The sequence below is a fragment of the Mesoplodon densirostris genome, chromosome 10 (genome assembly GCF_025265405.1).
Source record: "Mesoplodon densirostris isolate mMesDen1 chromosome 10, mMesDen1 primary haplotype, whole genome shotgun sequence".
Classification (NCBI taxonomy): Eukaryota; Metazoa; Chordata; class Mammalia; order Artiodactyla; family Ziphiidae; genus Mesoplodon; species Mesoplodon densirostris.
This window is the reverse complement of record NC_082670.1, coordinates 36,080,842-36,101,224: the sequence shown is the minus strand read 5'-3', so window position 1 is coordinate 36,101,224 and position 20,383 is coordinate 36,080,842. Positions and strand designations below refer to the sequence as shown.

General features: G+C 39.9%; 1 protein-coding gene across 1 annotated transcript in view; it reads left to right on the top strand.

Moving 5' to 3' along the window:
* DNAH8 (dynein axonemal heavy chain 8) overlaps nucleotides 1–20,383 on the top strand; it is a 337,542-nt gene that overhangs the window by 7,277 nt on the left and 309,882 nt on the right. Inside the window, exons 4-8 of the mRNA XM_060111640.1 lie at nucleotides 5,091–5,175; nucleotides 11,158–11,309; nucleotides 12,287–12,476; nucleotides 12,972–13,135; nucleotides 19,687–19,863. Coding sequence (XP_059967623.1) covers nucleotides 5,091–5,175; nucleotides 11,158–11,309; nucleotides 12,287–12,476; nucleotides 12,972–13,135; nucleotides 19,687–19,863 — 768 coding nt within the window. The remainder of the gene's footprint in view (nucleotides 1–5,090; nucleotides 5,176–11,157; nucleotides 11,310–12,286; nucleotides 12,477–12,971; nucleotides 13,136–19,686; nucleotides 19,864–20,383) is intronic.

Genomic DNA, 20,383 nt, shown 5'->3' with positions numbered 1-20,383 from the left:
GTGGTGAGGTTGCCATTATCAGGGTCCATGCTCCCTGTTCTTGCCCAGTGAGCTTGGGCAAAACTCTTTAGCTTGCTCTAGGAGCGAAGAGTCTGTGGAATGTTTCCTAAAAGAGCCTCTCCCTTGCTTGATGCAGTATGTTACCAAGTTCTGGAAGTTGTCTGCCCTTCATTTCTTCCAGGACCCTTATAAAGCTTTAGAACTGGCAGGCCCCTGACAGTTGAATGGGATTGATCATTTTCTTGTTCCCTTAGTGTGTTACAGTGACATGGGCATGTGATTGATGCAGAGAGATCAATAGCTCTGAGCTATTTTAATGGCAAAGGATGGACAAACTTGGAGATGTGTACATAAAACAAGAGGTGCCACAGCAAGCAACTGGAAGTAGGATGGTTTCCCAGGTCACCAAAGTTCCCTGTGGGAATGTGCGTGTGGCTAAGGATGGCTTCACGGGCATGCGGGCTATTAGTTGAGTAGGCCCTTGTGCTGAAGGGCCCTGCCCTTGGATAAATGATCTCCTGTTGCCATCTTAAAATTATTAATAATTTCTAAACAAGTGGTTCTGAATTTTCATTTTTCACTGGGCCTCACAAGTTCTGTGACCTGTCCTGGCTATGGATGATACCACCCAGTGGCAACAGGATTCTCTTTGCCACTCTCAAGTTGGTTTTGTTTGTTTGTATTTTCATTTGTTTTCATCTCTCCTGGCCTCTCTTCTCTACTATTTTGGCTCCTCTGATGACTCTGGTTATGTGTCTGCCTATTCTCTAGGTAGAAGAAAGTGATGCAAAACAACCTTGCACACATCACTGAGCAGATGACCAAGAGATGAATGGAAGGCCAATTTCTAAAAAATGTGATTCTCAGTAGGCCCAGGCTTCAGGCCTGTCCCAAGGACCATTCCTGTGCTTGGTTAGGGAAGAAACCATATAGGTAATCAACGTTGTTGCACCTGAAAATTTCAAGGCCACATATTTGGCTAACTTCACAATTGGAATCCCACTAGCTCTGCAAAAGATTTAGGCATAGACGTGGGGACTGAGCAGTGCCTTCAGAGGAAGACTGCTGCTAGGACTAAGTTGGGGAGATGAGTATCTACAGAGGTGGTATTATCACCCTTAAGTATCTGCCACCTGGTTTTCTGGGCTGGCATTCTCTACTTGGAGGAAGTCTCTCTCACTGGCTGGCATGCTGACCAGGAAGTGGGAGCGCCCAATGCCTGCAAACCCTTCCATTTGTCATTCCTGGGGTGTGTCTTGGACTTTGGGTCTTTGTGGTTAGCTTCTTCCTTTAAGGCTATCATGGACCAGGCCAGACACTGCTTAGGCTGCAAGGAATGGGAAATCTAGGATTAAGGGAAGAGTCAGGCCAGGAAAGGTGTTTCCTTAAGAGTTGCTGGTGAATTGCAAAGCCACAGTGGAGGGAAGATAGTAAGTACATCTAGGATGGAAACCAATGTCAAAATATGGGAGAGATTAGAGTGCTCATTTGATTACATGGACAAAGCAAGAACATGTAGTAAATTGGCATCACGATTAGTGGATGGGTGAGTAAGAAGTTGGAGCAAGGGGTGGTATGTTTTGTTGTGGTTGTTTAGGTAACTGGGTGTATGGAAAAGTTTTTCTTTTATGTGAGGCTTATTGCACAATCCAGAGTGAAAACAGTTCATTAAAGGCTCTGCAAAAGGGTAGACAACAGGGCTTCTCTGGTGGCGCAGTGGTTGAGAGTCCACCTGCCGATGCAGGGGATGCGGGTTCGTGCCCTGGTCCGGGAGGATCCCACATGCCGCGGAGCGGCTGGGCCTGTGAGCCATGGCCGCTGAGCCTGCGTGTCCGGAGCCTGTGCTCCGCAATGGGAGAGGCCACAACAGTGAGAGGCCCGCGTACCGCAAAAAAAAAAAAGGGTAGACAACAGAAGATGTAGTGGTTATTTTGTTTGCCTTCAGATCCATTCCCGACTGTGCTCCACCCTGCTCTGTGGCCTGGAAGGCTGACCTCTCTGGAATCTACCATAGGGGCTCCCTCATCCTCTGGTTTCCACGTGGCTCAGCTTCTGGGAGCCACCAGCAGGAGATTGGAGGGCAGAAGAGAAAGAAGCCTGATCCCTCCCCACTTGGCCACGTTTCTGCCAGTGTCCTCCCGAGCTGTCCCTTTCCCCCAGCCCCAACTCTCAGCCTGCTTCCCGCTACCCCCTTCCCCGCAACGCCCTCCCTTCCAGGCCTTGAGGTGGTACTGGCTTTCCTCTGTTGCTAGTCCTGTGTTGCTGCTAGTGCCACAGCTTTCCTTACCCTGCTCTGGCCTCTAGAAGTAGCCTTTTTATTATAAGGTTTCTTCAGAACCTCTTTGTTATGACTCCTTTGCTTGCCAGGACCCTAACCAATACAGAGGTTTCTGCTGCATTGGCATTCAATCTTTTGCTACTTCTTGTGTTCCTGCTACTTTCATTCAGCACTGCTCATAATAGTCACAGACATTACTTTCCTGGCTTACATGATAGTGTTTTCCAAAGTTAAGACAGCAGGGCTTCCCTGGTGGCGCAGTGGTTGAGAGTCCGCCTGCCGATGCAGGGGACACGGGTTCGTGCCCCGATCCCGGAAGATCCCACATGCCGCGGAGCAGCTGGGCCCGCGAGCCATGGCCACGGAGCCTGTGTGTCCGGAGCCTGTGCTCCGCAACGGGAGAGGCCACAGCAGTGAGAGGCCCGCGTACAGCAAAAAAAAAAAAAAAAAAAAAAGACAGCAGCAGCACAGTTCTGTGGTAAGAGAGCAGATCTGGAGTTCCAGGTTCTGCACTTGTGGGTATGTGTCTCTGGGTCCTTCACTCAAATTTTTTTAATTTTTATTTATTTTTAATTTATTATTATTATTATTATTTTTTGGCTGGGCCGCATAGCACATGGGATCTTAGATCCCTGACCAGGGATCGAACCTGTGCCCCCTGCAATGGAAGCGCAGAGTCTTAACCACTGGACCACCAGGGAAGTCCTCAAATTCTTTTTATTTATTTATTTATTTATTTATTTATGGCTGCGTTGGGTCTTCGTTGCTGTGTGGGCTTTCTCTAGTTGCGGCAAGTGGGGGTTACTCTTCATTGTGGTGTGCGGGCTTCTCATTGCGGTGGCTTCTCTTCTTGCGGAACACAGGCTCTAGGCACGCGGGCTTCAGTCGTTGTGGCACGTGGGCTCAGTGGTTGTGGCTCGTGGGCTCTAGAGCACAGGCTCAGTAGTTGTGGCGCACGGGTTTAGTTGCTCCACGGCATGTGTGGTCTTCCTGGACCAGGGCTCGAACCCGTGTCCCCTGAATTGGCAGGTGGATTCTTAACCACTGCGCCACCAGGGAAGTCCCCTCAAATTCTTTTTAGCTTTAATTTTCTTTTCTGCAAGAGGGGCATAATAATGCCACCTTACCTAGTGCAAGGTTGTGGTGAAACTCAGATGAAGTATTTGTAAAATATTACGTATTATAAGTGAATTTTTAACTGCAGTCATGATTTTGGCCCACGACGGTTTTCACTCTGCTGGCCTCAGGAGTACAACATGTCTAAAAGCCAAGAATTCATTACATTTGATATTGAGGTTTTTTTTTTTTTTTTACCACAGTCAGGTGGTCTACTTTTGAGAGTTTGGATGCATTCAAAGCTGATGGGTCATAGAAGTCACATACAGCATGAAAGTGTGGAACTGGGCAAGAATAGCTATGCTGACAGCTTCTGTATCTTTTAGGTGGTAATTATGCAAGAGAGCCAAGTTTACGTGTGAAATGGAAGAGTAGAAAATGAAGGGCTAGAATTTTGCGTATCTCCGTGGCTCCATTTCATCTCCCAGGGTGGTGGCTCCCAAATGTGGTCCCAGGACAAGCAGCAGCATCACCTGGAACTTTTTAGAAATGCAAATCCTTGGGCCCAGCATTCTGTATTTTTTTTGTGTGTGTGTGTGTGGTACGTGGGCCTCTCATTGCCGTGGCCTCTCCCACCGCGGAGCACAGGCTCCGGACACGCAGGCTCAGCGGCCGTGGCTCACGGGCCCAGCTGCTCCACGGCATGTGGGATCTTCCCAGACCGGGGCACGAACCCGTGTCCCCTGCATTGGCAGGCAGACTCTCAACCACTGCGCCACCAGGGAAGCCCCATTCTGTATTTTTAAGACGTCCCCTAGTTGCTTCTCTGATGCACACAAATGTTTGAGAACCATTGTCCAAGGGTGTGAGGCTTTGCCAGACCTGAGATACTTCCTACAGGAATTGGTCAGTAAGTGAAGAGAAACCCACTGCCCAAGACAGACACTTATGTATGAAATCAGTGGGACTAGGTGAAGGGAGGTCAGTAAACTTGTGTTTCCCTAATGATGTGTGAGAGTTTTTGTTTATGTGACCTAGATATCTACTTACTAAGATAATTATACTGACTCATAAGTAATTAAATTCATGCTCATAAATATGGAAGACATTATATTAATTTGTTTTTATATTAGTTTGGCTACAATATAGGTCAAATTATAATTGCTGAAAATATAATTACTCAAATAATTGGTCAAACAAAACAGTTAGTTAATAAGGCAAATTTTACTGTTCCACAAATCAACTTTTAAGAATAGTTTCTCTTGGGAATTCCCTGGCGGTCCAGTGGTTAGGACTCCGTGCTTTCACTGCCAAGGGCGCAGGTTCAGTCCCTGGTCAGGGAACTAAGATCCTGCAAGCCACTCAGTGCAGCCAAAAAAAAAAAGAGTAGTTTCTCTTAACAATAATTCTTTATGTTTACCTCCAGTTGGACTCACCTATTTACCCCTATAAGATGCTGTGAGGCAGGGTTAGGTAAGTGGAGGCTCACTTATATATGTAGATAAGTAATGTAGGTTTGGAAATAGAATTCACCCTATATTCCATGATAATTTTGGAGTTAAATTAGTTCGGATTCTAATCCTGCCTCTGATGTACCTGCTTCTGTGTACCTTGAATAAACTCTTTTAGCCTCATTTTCTTTATTTACAAAACTATGAGGACTAAGGTATATAAAATGCCTAGCACAGGGCTTGGTTCATTTTATTATAGTTTCTTAGTCATTTTACTGATTATCATTTTCTCTTTTGTTTAACAGCTGGAAGCATTTACTCTTTTCTTTAAGAAAGATGGTTGTAAGACATTGAAGTTTTTGTACCAGGAAGGAGATGTACCTGGTCTTGGTAAGGATGTTTTGCAAGGGTAACGTGCCAGCTATTCATGAATGAATGTTAAAGTGCAGCATATCTTTTCTCTTATACGTAAACAATCCTATATTTATAAAGAAAATTTACCAGGAGCTTACAAGATTGCTATAATGATTGAAGAAGAAAGCATCCTTATAGAAGTCATTGACCTCTCCTGGGAATACACATTTTCACTAGAATTTAATTGCCTTTTCCTTGAAACAGATAGAGCCATTTTGTACACGTGTTGTCAGATGACTAGAAATAGTCATGAAACCACCCGAAAGCACAGCAGTCACTCCCTGTGGTGCTGGGTCAGCATCTTGTGTTTGCTGCAGCTGGTAGTGGAATATCTGGCTTTCCCTACTTTTCACGTTATTCCAAAAAGAATTGATACTTTACCAGGTCATTAAACTTTTGTCTTAATAACTAGGTACACGGATCATCCTTTGGTTTTAGACAACTTATCTTATAAATCTTGTGGATTTTACCGTGTCCCCTCTGTTGGTTCTTTCTTGCTTTCCTCCTCTGCTGCCTTTAAGCTAGGCTCCTATCTCATGCCTGCCCCAGTATTCCAAATTGAAAACCAGTATCTCTGTTACCAGATTTCCTCTCTGAAATCCATACTGCTTATTCCTGCCAAGTAAATCTTTCATTGTCTTGCTGTTGGATTGAGTCCAAACTCTTCATTTATTCCACTAAGGCCTGTCATAATCTGGACACAGAGTACTTGTTTAGTCTGATCTCCTATTCTGCCAGACATGAACTTGCTGCTCTCTCTAAGCCAGTCTTCATGGTTGTCTGTCCACACCAGTCATTTCCGTGCCCTTTTCTCCACCCTCCTAAGTGTCTCCACCCAGCCAAATCCTACCCCTCCTCCGTATCGCCTCAGGCATTCTCTTTACTTCAGAGCCTTACCAGAGTGTTCCAAACCACATCCATCACTATCCTCCAAACGCCTGTCTCTTCTAAAGTTTGCATTGCAAAAATACACCACTTGATCGTGTTCTTCTGTTTTCATCTAATTGTTTAATATATATGTCTTTCTTCACCAATGAAATATGTAGACTCATGATTAGTGACTATGTCTGCTCTATTGATCTTCTGTCTCTCACCATTCTTATGCTGGGACATTATTGTAAGGTCCAAATTTTCATAATTCATTACAAATTAAAACAATAGCTGAAAATATAGAAAGGTGAGAAAATATCTACAATTAGAAGAAAAATTAAAACTACCACCCACATTCCCACTCACTTGGAATAATCAAGTTAACTCCTTGAGGAGTATCCTTCTGTAACTTCTTTTGTATATGTGTGTGTGTGTGTGTGTGTGTGTGTGTGTATTTCCCTCTGTGTATTTTGATATGTATATGTACAGTATGTATGAGGTATGTACATATATATACACAGTATATATACCACTATGTATATAGTTTTACCTTCTGCTAGTTTTATCTTCTGATCACTAATTTAGATGTTTGTAATGACCCAAATTATAAGTATTGCTGCAAGTCTAAGACATATTCATGGTTCATTGACTCCTTGACATCCAGAGTTGCATATATAATATGTAGAGTTGGATCCTATTTTGCAGTATATATATATACTGCTATACATATATATATTTGGGGGGACACATTCAGTCCATAGCATTTATTGTTATTGTATATTGCCTCAAACCTTCTTTGGAAGAGTATAGTATAAATAATAATAATGAAGCTCTCAAGCTTTCAGCTGAAAAAAAAAGTACCATTTTCAAACTTATTGGGCCAAAACAAGAATGTAGAGCTAGTGAGAATATTCCTTTTGTGCCAAGATTACAACACCAGACAGACAGAGCTCTCCAAGATGCTTCTGGATGACAAGGTAACTTTGAGACGGGCTCTCTGTGCCTCCACCTTTCCACAGCCTACGGCATTCTTGCTGCCTTTAACCAGGAAAGTAATCACCTCTTTTATGGCTCACAAGTAGCATCTCACTTATTCCGAATGTGCTGGAGGCTGGGAATGCTTTGTGGTTTACTGACCTTGTACCCACTCTGGTGCTTTGGGTCGTTCTTTGTCAAAATTTATGAAAGTACAAGACAGATGAGAAGGGGGACGTGCATTCTTCAGCTGGAAGAGTGACCAAGTAACTACAAACTACTGCCCCTCCTGGGATTGTGCTGGTCACTGCAAACTTCAGCACCCCAATGACTTGTTCCTCCAGACAGCGCCTATGCCTACACCTTGTTCACTCAGACCACCAGCCCTGTGGGTCCCGAGGAGGCAAAGCTTGATGGGGAGTAGGCAGGTACTGGATGAAAGTGTAAGGGGCCAAGGTAGGACTGAGAAGGAAGCCACTTTCCCCATACTCAGTGCCCTGCTCTATTCTAAGACCCCTCTGCCCTAACAATTATCTTTCTAAATAGCCTTGGTCCAAACTTTGGAGCTCAGGGTGGATTTCAAGTCAGTGTCAACAGTGTGAAACTTTCCATTTCTTCTAGACAGGTTATCCTGTGTATCCTGGTATATGGGTGAGAGTATCCCAGACCAGATGTTGTTTTCTTAAAATGCAGAGCTTATCACACCCTCCACTGACGATGTGCAGACCCCTGGGCCTGCAGGGAGGAGGGGATCACATATAGACACTGTTTGACACACTGGTTTAAAGCTCGGTTCTGTAGAGGGTCAGAAGTGAGGTGGTGAAGACAAGCTCCACTCTTTACTCGCTGGGTCACACTGGGAAAGTTATTTCACCTCTCCAGGCCTTGGTTTTCTCATCTGTAAAATGGGAACAGTAATGGAACTCACCTCATGGGATTGGGAGGACTGTGGTGTATGCTGGGCTCAGGGCAAGTGCCATGTAAATTTTGCCTCACTCCCTAAAAAAGTCTTGTCATCCAAGATTATAGTCCAGTCTCAGAAAGAAAAAGGAACTCAGTAGCCATGAGAGTTAGTTCAGCCTTCTCTTAATTATTTTCAAAAACATTGCATTTCCTGTTTGGGGACCATGTCACCCAAGATATGCTTCTTTTTTTTTTTTTCAATTTAATTGAACTAAAAAAAACAATTTATAAATGCTTTATAAAAATGGGATCCAACTCTATATATTATTCTATGGTAGCTTTTAAAAATTGATAATATTGTCTTCTCCATGCCACTGATACATTTCCACAATTAAATTTTAAACAGTTGCATTGTACTTCATTAGGCTGATTCAACTATTGGGTTCAAAACTTATTATTAGAATTTAAGTTGTTCACAACTTTCTTCTCCTTTAAACAATGCCTCAATGAATATCATTGAAGCTAATTCTATGTGGATTAGGAAGACTTTTTAGGGAGAATTCTCAGGAGAACTGCCAGAAGAAAGGGTAAACATACTTTTAATTATTATTTTTGCTATTTCCAAAAATAATACATTTATCAGCTTGGTAAGTATTCCTCTGCATGTCTTTCTTATATGCATGTGCTAATATGTAGACACTTATTATCATTTTAAAAATATGATCATATAACACATTTTATTCTTGACTTACTTTTTGGACTTGACAGTATAACCTAGACATTTTTTATGTTATTAAATATAGATGTAACTAATTTAAAAGATGCTGTATAGTATTCTATAGTGTAGCTGCATTTGGATTTTTAGAAGCCAGGAATACAGCTGTGAGTAATGGAAATCCTAATAGTAGCTTAAACAAATAGGGAGTCTATTTTTCTCTCATAACTGGGCAGGCAGTGGCTAGCAGTGGTTCAAGTGCTCAGTAACACCATCAGAAACCCAGATTCTTATTTTATTTCTGTTCTGCCATTCTTTTTTTTTTTAATTTAATTAATTAATTTATTTGGCTGCATTGGGTCTTCGTTGCTGCATGCGGGCTTTTCTCTAGTTGCTGCGAGCGGGAGCTACTTTTCGTTGTGGTGCACGGGCTTCTCATTGCGGGGGCTTCTCTTGCTTTAGAGCACCGACTCTAGAGCGCAGGCTCAGTATATGTGTCACATGGCTTATTTGCTCCACAGCATGTGGGATCTTCCCAGACCAGGGATCGAACCGGTGTCCCCTGCATTGGCAGGTGGATTCTTAACCACTGCGCCACAAGGCAAGTCCCCTATTCTGCCGTTCTTAACACATTGTTTTGTGTTCATATTTGTTCCACATGATTGCAAGATGAAGTCTAGACATTATGTACAGGTTTTCATCATGTAGGAAAGGTGCCTACTAGTCACACCTCTCCCCTTTATCAGGAAAGCCCAAGCTTCTTATGTCACATGACTACCCTAGGGGCTAGGGATGCTGAGAAAGCAGTTGTCTCCCTGAGAATGTACAGATTGCTAAATGGGACAAATTCAGGTTCACTTATCAAGGAAAAAAGGGAGAATATTAAGGGTAAAGGTAATTCTGCCAACCTCCATGAATGAGCATTTGAGCTCTACATTGCTGCATACCATGTCTCAGGGTTCTTTGGCTGCAAGAAAGATGCAGACTCCGGCTTAGGTAAGCAAAAAAATTAAAACATTTGGGTAGTTCACAAAATTTAGAACTAGCTGAACAATCAGGCCTTGGGAAAAATAGGAATAGAGCATTTCCATGGATTTCAGGGCAGTTTCTTTGGATTCATCAGTAGATTGACCTTGCTCAGATACCCTTTTATCTTTGTGTCTCTGCATTCAAGATTTACAGTCTTGCAGAGAGTCTAATTAGTATAGTTTTCACATGTGTACCCCTGCAGGGCTCTGAGACTGGTGTCCTCCAGAATCCCAGGATGGGAGAAATTCCCCAAACCCAAAGGAAGGAGGGCTGGGCAGACAAAAGATGCTTATGGTTTTGTGATAGGGATGTAAAATTTTCTTAGATCATATTTCAAATTGGTTATGGTTGTGAACAGGAAGACTGTTGATTTTTTTTTTTTTTTGCGGTATGCGGTCCTCTCACTGTTGTGGCCTCTCCCGTTGCGGAGCACAGGCTCCGGATGCGCAGGCTCAGCGGCCATGGCTCACGGGCCCAGGCGCTCCGCAGCATATGGGATCCTCCTGGACCGGGGCACGAACCCGTATCCCCTGCATCGGCAGGCGGACTCTCAACCACTGCGCCACCAGGGAGGCCCTGGACTGTTGATTTTTTGCTTATTAATATTGCAACCAGGGACTTCCCTGGTGGTACCAGTGGTAAAGAGCCCACCTTCCGATGCAGGGGATGCGGGTTCGATCCCTGGTCGGGGAACTAAGATCCCACAACTAAGCCCGCATGCCACAACTACTGAGCTCACACGCCTCAATGAGAGAGCCCGCGTGCTGCAAACTACAGAGCCCACATGCTCTGGAGCCCACATGCCACAACTAGAGAGAGAAAACCCACAGTCCACAACTAGAGAAAAGCCCACACGCCACAAAGAAAAGATCCCACGTGCCTCAACGAAGATCCTGTGTGCCGCAACTAAGACCCAATGCAGCCAAAAAATTTTTTTAAAAAAAGAAAGAAAAAAAATATTGCAACTAGCTATCTAACAGAATTCTCATATTTTAAATAGTTTTTAAACATCGAAGAAAGATTTCTAATGATACATTTTCATTGAAATTAGTTCAAGGAAGGATTTAATATAAGTCGGGTGCTATGAGAGTATTTAGTGGGGGACAGGATCTTCTTGGGGGAGTCAGTGAAAGTTTACCTGAGGTGGCATTTTGGCTGAGATACGAAAGATTAGCAAGGATTAAGGAGGCAAAGGGTTGAGAATGGGATAAGAGAAGGGTTTGCATGAAAGTCCTGCCTGAGGCCAGGCCAAAAGGAGCAAAGTGCAGAACTCAGTGAAAGGCACCCAAGGAGGCTGCAATTCAAGATTTGCAATTACATCTTTTCATCGACAAAAAATTTTATTCCATAATTATATTGAAAACTTCTTAAAGTAAAGCAAGGAACAAGGGTATAAGATCCACAGTAATTTATCACATTTGATCAGTCATGTGATCGTATGCTAAGTTCTTGACTTTTGTTTTCAGAATGTGGTCGAACTATTGCTGGAGCAACCAAAGGGGCAAAAATGATGAGATTGTATATAGACAACGCAGCCCCAGAGAAACTAAAAGGAGTGTGTGTAGTTTTTGTTCGCTGTCGCAATGATGTCCCTATAAATACTAAAAATATTCATGAAGTATGTTTACATTTTTTCAAATATATGGTTAAGCATTTTTGCCAGCTTTATTGAGATATAATTGACATATAACATTATGTAAGTTTAAGGTATACAAAGAATTGATTTAACACATTGTGAAATGATTACCACCATAGCATTAGCCAACACCTCCATTGCCTCACATAATTACCTTTTTTTCTTCTTTTTTGGTAATGGCATTTAAGATCTACTCCCTTAGCAACTTTTTTTTTTTTTTTTTTTTTTTTGCGGTATGCGGGCCTCTCACTGCTGTGGCCTCTCCCGTTGCGGAGCACAGGCTCCGGACGCGCAGGCCCAGCGGCCATGGCTCACGGGCCCAGCCGCTCCACGGCACATGGGATCCTCCCAGACCGGGGCACGAACCCGTATCCCCTGCATCGGCAGGCGGACTCTCAACCACTGCGCCACCAGGGAGGCCCTCCCTTAGCAACTTTTAAGTATACAATACAGTATCGTTAACTACAGTCATCATGCTGTACATTAGGTCCCCAGAACTTATTCATCTTATAACTGGAAGTTTGTACCCTTTGACCAATGTTTTTTCCATCCAAATTTCTGGGCAGAGGGCTAGTTTCATTGCTTTTTACCTCAACTGACAGAGTTTTTCTCGTCCCCTTTTCATGGACAGGGCAACTGTCCACCTAGAACTTTCTTTATGTAAGAGGCTCAGTTTCATTTCCCTCACATTGTATGGACCCCAGGCCATATCTCCTTCCCTATGCAGAAATTAAAGCACCAGGGAAAGTGTTTACTTGATGAGCAAGTATGTGAATGGTTAAATGCAGGCAGAATATAAGTTTGTTGATTTTAGAACCTTAAAAATATTTACCACTTAAGTTTTCCTAATAGTTTATAAGATATATTGTCTATACTTATTGTAATGTAAAATAGGTTATGATTTTCAGTTCTTTAATGGGATCAGCATGTAAAATAACATTTGAACACTACCCTTTTAGGAAGTGCTATTTACTTTTCTGGACGTATCAGAAGGACTCCTAGATGGGATTAGGAATATGCTGGCAAATATATTTCTACCAGCTATTCTTGCGACAAATAATTGGGGTGCTTTAAATCAGTCCCAGCAAGGAGAATCTGAAAAACACATTTTCACTGAAACCATCAACAGATTCCTTTCATTTTTAGATGGTAAGTGTAATATTTAATGTTTAATCAGTTACTACAAATGAACAGATAAGATATGTTATTAAAAATAAGCATTAGAGAAAACATTTCCATCTTAAAAGAAGATGTTAAAGTAATTATGAGACCTAGAGATAAGATATCAAATCATTAGAACTTTTCTTTCCACGGATCTCTGAAGGCATAAGATACATTTTCTTTTATAGCTCCCATTGTAGAAGGAGGATTCTCTTCCTATATTATTTGAGAAAACTTTTACCATATTTAAAAATATATACGTTATTATGAACTCTTTTTAAAATATAAATTATATTATTTCATATTGTTAAAATATGCAATTTTATTAATAAATCATAGTCACAATCTAATGATCAACTGGAATTATATTTCTATAAAGTGTTAGATCTCTAACATTTTAGTAATTAAAGGTTGAAATCACACATTGGCATTTAACACATTGACATTAAACACCTCCTGTCAATATTACTTTTTCCCTTTTAGGTGCTAGAATAAGTATTGAGGGAACAGTTAAGTTAAAGAAGATAGACAATGTTGATTTTTCCAAACTGCATACCTTTGAAGAAGTGACACTCGCAGCTAGAAATTCAGAAACTGTTCGTCAGCTAGAGGACGTGCTGATGATATGGTACAGACAGATTGAACAGGTGAGCTGACCTGAGTGATTTCACCAGATATGAGTTATAGTTCTTATCTGTGTCCTAGTCACTGCATTTTGTCCCTAAAAGTAAAGGCAAGAGGAGCCTGACAGATTTAACAGGTGAGCTGACCTGAGTGATTTCACCAGATATGAGTTATAGTTCTTATCTGTGTCCTAGTCACTGCATTTTGTCCCTAAAAGTAAAGGGAAGAGGAGCCTTCCAGATTCTACTGTGAAACTCAGCCTATTTTTGATTCTAGTGCAAAATCATTGTTCTCTTTGGACCACTTAATATCAACTTTAAGATATTTCCCACTTTAAGGAGGAAACCATAACATTATGGCTTGAGAATGGAATAATGAAAAAACAGAAATAGCCAGCATTTATCTCCAATATCTTATGTATTGTTTACGCTCTTCATTAGAGAGAGAGGAAAAGTACACAGTGAAGTGACTATAGCCACAATGCTAGACACTTAATAAATACCTCTTGGTTGATCAATGGAATTGTCTGTGTTGACAGAGAGGTTCAAACTAGGCTCATTCCTATCAGTACTGCAGTGGCAAGTCTGCAGCTCTCTGGCCACATGCATTTTCTCTGGCAGTAAGAAAAGCAGTGATAGGAATGGGGTATATGTCAACATCCTGGGAGGTGCCAACTTACACTACAAATGTTGCCCACAACCAAATATTAGGTACTTGCTCTAAACAGAAAGAGGACTCTAGAAGCCAACTCACAGATCTCTAGTTCATGAGCGCAGGACAGTGAAACTGGAGAAGAAAATCTTCAGTTGAATGAGGACTAGGGGAGAAAAATCTTGAGCAAGCAAGAGTTAGAGAAAAGCATTTCTGATTTTAACTCTCTTATAACTGTTGGAAGGAGGGAGGTGTAGTTGGAGTGGAAAAATTGGAGGACTTTGGAAACTCCATCAAGGCCTGGAGTGCTGGCCACAAAATTTGCTCCCAGGTGTCACTAGGTACTCGAAGTAATTGTCCACCAAGGACTCCTGCAGCTGCCTTCTATGCCAGTAGGCATAGGAAGAGGGAGTTGTAAGCCATTGTGGAATTCACGCTGTGTCCTACACAGTGGCTGAGGAGATCTCCTCCAATTATCATGATCAATCAAAATAGATCTTCTTTTATAAAAATGAGCAAGCAAAAGAAGTAGCTTAACATAAGGAGATTAGGCAACTTGAAGTAAGAAAAGTTGGGGGGAATTCCCTGGTGGTCCAGTGATTAGGACTCTGTGCTTTCACTCCTGAGGGCACAGGTTCAATCCTTGGTTGGGGAACTAAGAACTAAGATCCCACAATCCTGTGAGCCATGCAGCCCCCCCCCAAAAAAAAGGAAAATCATGTTGGGCAGTTGTAGCAAATGGTCTCCAGTTAAGCAGAATCAGTGCAAGAAATGGGAGACTTCTTTAAAAAAAATTACATCTAAAATAAACCTTGACCTCTTGTCATACACAAAAATTAATTCAAGATGGATCATAGACATAAATATGAAAACTAAAACTAAAAAAGAGATACACGCAACAACATGGATGAATCTCAAAAACATGTTGAGTGAACGAATCCAGCCTTAAAAAAGTAATGTGAAAAATAGAACAAAAAATATACTTGAATCAGAACATAATGTAGAACTATATTAATATCTTATTAAGATACAAAACCCAGAAGCCATGAAAGAAAAACCTGACATATGTGACTATATAAGAAAATTAAAGTAAGATCCATATGGCAGAAATCACTGTAAGCAACATTAGAAGATAATTGACCTGCTGGGAGAAAATATTATCAGCATATGTAACAGAGTTAGTATCCATAATATGTAAAGAATGTCTATAAATCATTAAGAAATGGGCATTTCAGAGAAAACTTGGCCAAGGATATGAACAATGTCATTCAAAGAAAGTACATGGACTTGTTTGACCTGGGAAAAGAAGGGGACATAGGAGTGACGTGATGTCTTCAAATATTTGATGGTATTTCATGTGGACTTAAACTTGTACTGTAATGGCTCTAACAGGCAGAATTAAGAGTGGAGTGTGATGGTTATAAGGAGGGAGATTTTATTAGGATCACTTACTCACAGAATTTCTCCCCCCCCGAAAATGGAATGTTTTGTATCCCTGAAAGTATCTGATTTGAAGTTGGATTATCATCTATGAATAATGTTGTAGTAGGAATTAAACATCAAAAGTGTTGCTTGATTTAGTTGATTTTAAGGTCCATTTTCATTCTTTAATTCAGTGATTCAAATTATATAGACTTTCAGCCACTAAGAAAAGTTTAAATTATGTCTAGTATCCTCTATTTAAGGAGGTGGAGAAACTTACAATAAGATTAGGAGAGAGTTCCATAAACCATGGTTAAAATTAAAAGCATTTCATGGATTAAAGAGAGAAGCTTCATAGGTTTGAAAAATCAACTGTGTATTTTGCCTCGTTTGTATTCTTAATTCCATCACGATTGTAGTTATGAAAAGTTATAAGCATAAAAAAGGTACAGAAAGGGCTTCCCTGGTGACGCAGTGGTTGAGAGTCCGCTTGCCGATGCAGGGGACATGGGTTCATGCCCCGGTCTGGGAGGATCCCACATGCCGCGGAGCAGCTGGGCCCGTGAGCCATGGCCGCTGAGCCTGCGTGTCCGGAGCCTGTGCTCCGCAACGGGAGAGGCCACAACAGTGAGAGGCCCGCGTACCGCAAAGAAAAAAAAAAAAAAAAGGTACAGAAAATAAGAAACACCACTGTAAGTGCCACTGAGATTAAACAGATACTAACCGTTTGCTATTTTTGCTTCAGATCTCTTATTTTCACTAAATCCTCCAACCCTTTCCTCTCCCTCCCTGTATATTACCACCATTCTGATGTTATTGTCTCCTCCATTCCCCTGAAAGTTTTATACTTTTATTGTATTTGCATATTTATAAGCTTTATATTATATATACATGAAAATACAGAATATATATTTGTGTTTAAAATCTTTACATAAATGGTATCCTTTTTCAGTTTTTTTTTTTTCTTATTTAACATTCTCTTTCATCCATGTTGGTGCAAGTAAATTTAATTCATTCACTTAACTATTGTCTGGTATTCCTCTATGAAAGAATCCGTTTATTCTGTACATTTCCAGACATTTAGGAGACATTCAAATTATGTCTAGTATCCTCTGTTTAAGGAGGTAGAGAACTATTCCCTCAGAAAGCAGTTGTTTCTACTTTTTTTCCTGTTACAAACAATAATAATACATCTTCAATGAATATCTTTATTCCAGTCTCGTTTGCACATGTTCAAGAGTTTCCCAGGGAATGGCTGAGAGAAGTAGTACGGATTTTTTATTGGGTACTACAAAGCCCTCCACATAGTGGTTATATTAACTTATATTTTTTTACAGAAGTAAATGGGAGTTCCCATGTCTTCATATCTTTTGTTACACTTGGGACTGTTGGATGTTTAATGGATGCCAGTATGTTGGATGTGAAATGGTATCTTGATTTATTTTGCATTACCCTGAACACTGTTGAGGCTGTGCACGTTTAATGGCTATTTAGATTTCCTCCTTGTTGAATTGCCTGTTCATATCCTTTACCTAGTTTTCTTTCAGATTGCCTGATGATATCTTAACTGAATTGTTGGAGTTTGAATAATATTTTCCAGCTGTTAACCTTTTGTTGGTCCCCATTGTGTCCTGCATTTTCATTTGGTATTGGTGTCTTTAGTCATGTGGAAGTTTTACATTTTAATGTAAATATATTTGTTAAAAATGGTAATCCAGCCTCAATTTAGCTACCTCCAGTGACTAGAAGCTTTGTGCTTTTTGTATTTTGGAAACACCTTCCTACTCCAGTGTTGTGAAGATATTCTCCTAAATTATTTATTTACTTTAAAGACTGAAATATACCGAAATGAACAACAAATGAATAAAAATAAAATAAATTATTGTAAAATTAACACCTGTGTAACTTTTGCACAAGAAATAGAGCATTACCAGCACCTTGCAATCTCCATGCAGTTTTCTTCCCAATTTTAACTCCCTTTTCTTCTCCCTAGTGGTAACCATTTTCTTGGCAATTATGATGTTCAGTTCCATGCTTTTCTTTATAGTTTTACCCCCATCTCCCATATTTTCATTAAATGTTTTACCATTTTGTTTTTAATATTTAGGTTTCTAATCTATGTGGAATTATTTTTGTGTGTGTATAATGTGAGGTAGGAATCTAATTTTGGCTTTTTCCATATGGTTAGCCAATTGTCTCAGAAGTGTATTTAGTAGTCCATTCTTTGCCAGCAAATTTGTAATATCTATCAAGTTTCTAGACCCCTTTATCTATCCCACCTGTCTACTTATTTGTTTTTTGCACTCATACCGTACTGCTTTGATTTATGTTGCTTTTTACTAAATCAGCATTTGGTATGGCAAGTCCCTTTCATTATTTTTCTTCAAAATTGCATTGATTACTTCTGGCTGATTGTTCTTCCAAATTAATTTTAAGACTAGTTTGTTAAGTATCATGAAAAGAAAACCTTGTTGAGATTTTGATTGGAAATTTCATTGAATGAAATAAATTTCATTTCATTAATTTAGAGAAAATTTCCATCTTTATATTGTTGAATTTTTCCATCCATGAACGTGGTATATTTCTCCACTGATTTAGGTCTTCTTTTGTGTGCTGAAAGTAAGTTTTCTATTTTTCTCCACAAAGGTCTTGCACATTTTTTATTAATCTCTAGATATCTTACATTGTTATTATTAGTTATAGCAAACACTATCATTTTAGAAATTACATTTTCAGATTGCTAGATGGCTTGTAAAGAAATGCTACTGATATTTATATATACAGCCCAAAACCTTACTGAATTATTCAGTTTTATTAATTGTAAAAGTTTGTCTTTAGATATTCTTGAATTTTTAAAATGTGACCAACCATTCCCTCCGTGATAATGCCATTGTTTTTTTATTTCCAATTCTTATACCTTTTGTTGACTTTCCTTATCTTGTTCTATGATCTCCATGACCAGGTTGAATAGAAGTGGGTGGTGATAGTGGCAAAATTGTCTTGTCTTTGGTTTTAAAGTGGTATTTTCTAAAATTTCATCTTTAAGTATGATGTTTTAAATCACAGCAAGATCCTTTTTGACCCATCTCCTAGAGAAATGGAAAGAAAAACAAAAATAAACAAATGGGACCTAATGAAACTTAAAAGCTTTTGCACAGCAAAGGAAGCCATAAACAAGATGAAAAGACAATCCTCAGAATGGGAGAAAATATTTGCAAATGAAGCAACTGACAAAGGATTAATCTCCAAAATTTAAAAGCAGCTCATGCAGCTCAATATCAAAAAAACAAAAAACCCAATCCAAAAATGGGCAGAAGACCTAAATAGACATTTCTCCTAAGAAGATATACAGATTGCCAACAAACACATGAAAGGATGCTCAACATCACTAATCATTAGAGAAATGCAAATCAAAACTACAATGAGGTATGACCTCACACCAGTCAGAATGGCCATCATCAAAAAATCTACAAACAATAAACGCTGGAGAGAGCGTGGAGAAAAGGGAACCCTCCTGCACTGTTGGTGGGAATGTAAATTGATACAGCCACTATGGAGAACAGTATGGAGGCTCCTTAAAAAACTAAAACTAGAACTACCATATGACCCAGCAATCCTACTACTGGGCATATACCCTGAGAAAACCATAATTCAAAAAGAGTCATGTATCACAATGTTCATTGTAGCTCTGTTTACAATAGCCAGGACATGGAAGCAACCTAAGTGTCCATCGACAGATGAATGGATAAAGAAGAGGTGGTACATATATACAATGGAATATTACTCAGTCATAAAAAGAAATGAAATTGAGTTATTTGTAGTGAGGTGGATGGACCTAGAGTCTGTGATACAGAGTGAAGTAAGTCAGAAAGAGAAAAACAAATACCGTATGCTAACACATATATGTAGAATCTAAAAAAAAAAAAGGTTCTGAAGAACCTAAGGGCAGGACAGGAATAAAGACGCAGACATAGAGAATGGACTTGAGGACATGGGGAGGGGGAAGGGTAAGCTGGGACGAAGTGAGAGAGTGGCATGGACTTAAATATACACTACCAAATGTAAAATAGCTGGTGGGAAGCAGCCACATAGCACGGGGAGATCAGCTCGGTGCTTTGTGACCACCTAGGGGGTGGGATAGGGAGGGTGGGAGGGAGACACAAGTGGGAGGAGTTATGGGGATATATATATATATGTATAGCTGATTCACTTTGTTATAAAGCAGAAACTAACACACCATTGTAAAGCAATTATACTCCCATAAAGATGTTTAAAAAATTATACGTGTAAAAAAAAGTATGATGTTTGCTGCAGACTTTTGGCAGTTACTAATTATCATGGTAAAGAAATTCTCTTCTAGTCTTAGTTTGCTAAGAGTTCTTAATATTATTCAGTGTTGAATGTTATTTGTACTTTTAACTTTCTTTGAAAAGGTGCAAATAATGAGGTTCTAAAAGAAGAAAGTAACGTTTCTATACTCTGTGAACTTTTCTGATTGCAGGTACTTATTGAAAGTGAGCAGATGAGAAAAGAAGCTGATGACTCAGGTCCTCTCACTGAATTGGAACACTGGAAACGCATGTCAGCCAAATTCAATTATATCATCGAACAGATTAAAGGGCCAAGTTGTAAGGCTGTTATAAATGTGCTTAATGTTGCACACTCCAAACTCTTAAAGGTAAAAGGCCTTGTATTTTAAAGTTTACTTCAGAACAACCAACTGGAAAATTACGCTTCTTGAACTGCTTCTTCGCATCGTATACTTTGCATCATGTATTTAGAAGTGTTAAAACTTTGAGTAAGGCTTTCTCATGTACCATCATTACTTCCAGAAGAGGAAAAGGAAGTACAGAAATGAAAATTTATTTCTCAATATTTCACACACCAGTTTTGACAGTACTACTATGGGGTGATTGCTATTTATTTTTAAATTGTTTTTGAAATTGTAAATCAATAGAGGCTTATTGAATTAGAGAACTATATAGAAAGTCAAAAGCAAAAATGTCCTCTATCTTACATCTCATCCCCACTATTCCATCTCCTTTCCTAGAGGTCATATTTATTAACAGTTTAGCTTGATTCTCTCCAGGTCCTTTTCTGTTTCTTCCTTTAAAATATTATATATATATATATATATATATATATATATATATATATATATATATATATTTGTTTTGTGTTTCTAAATTTTTAAAATT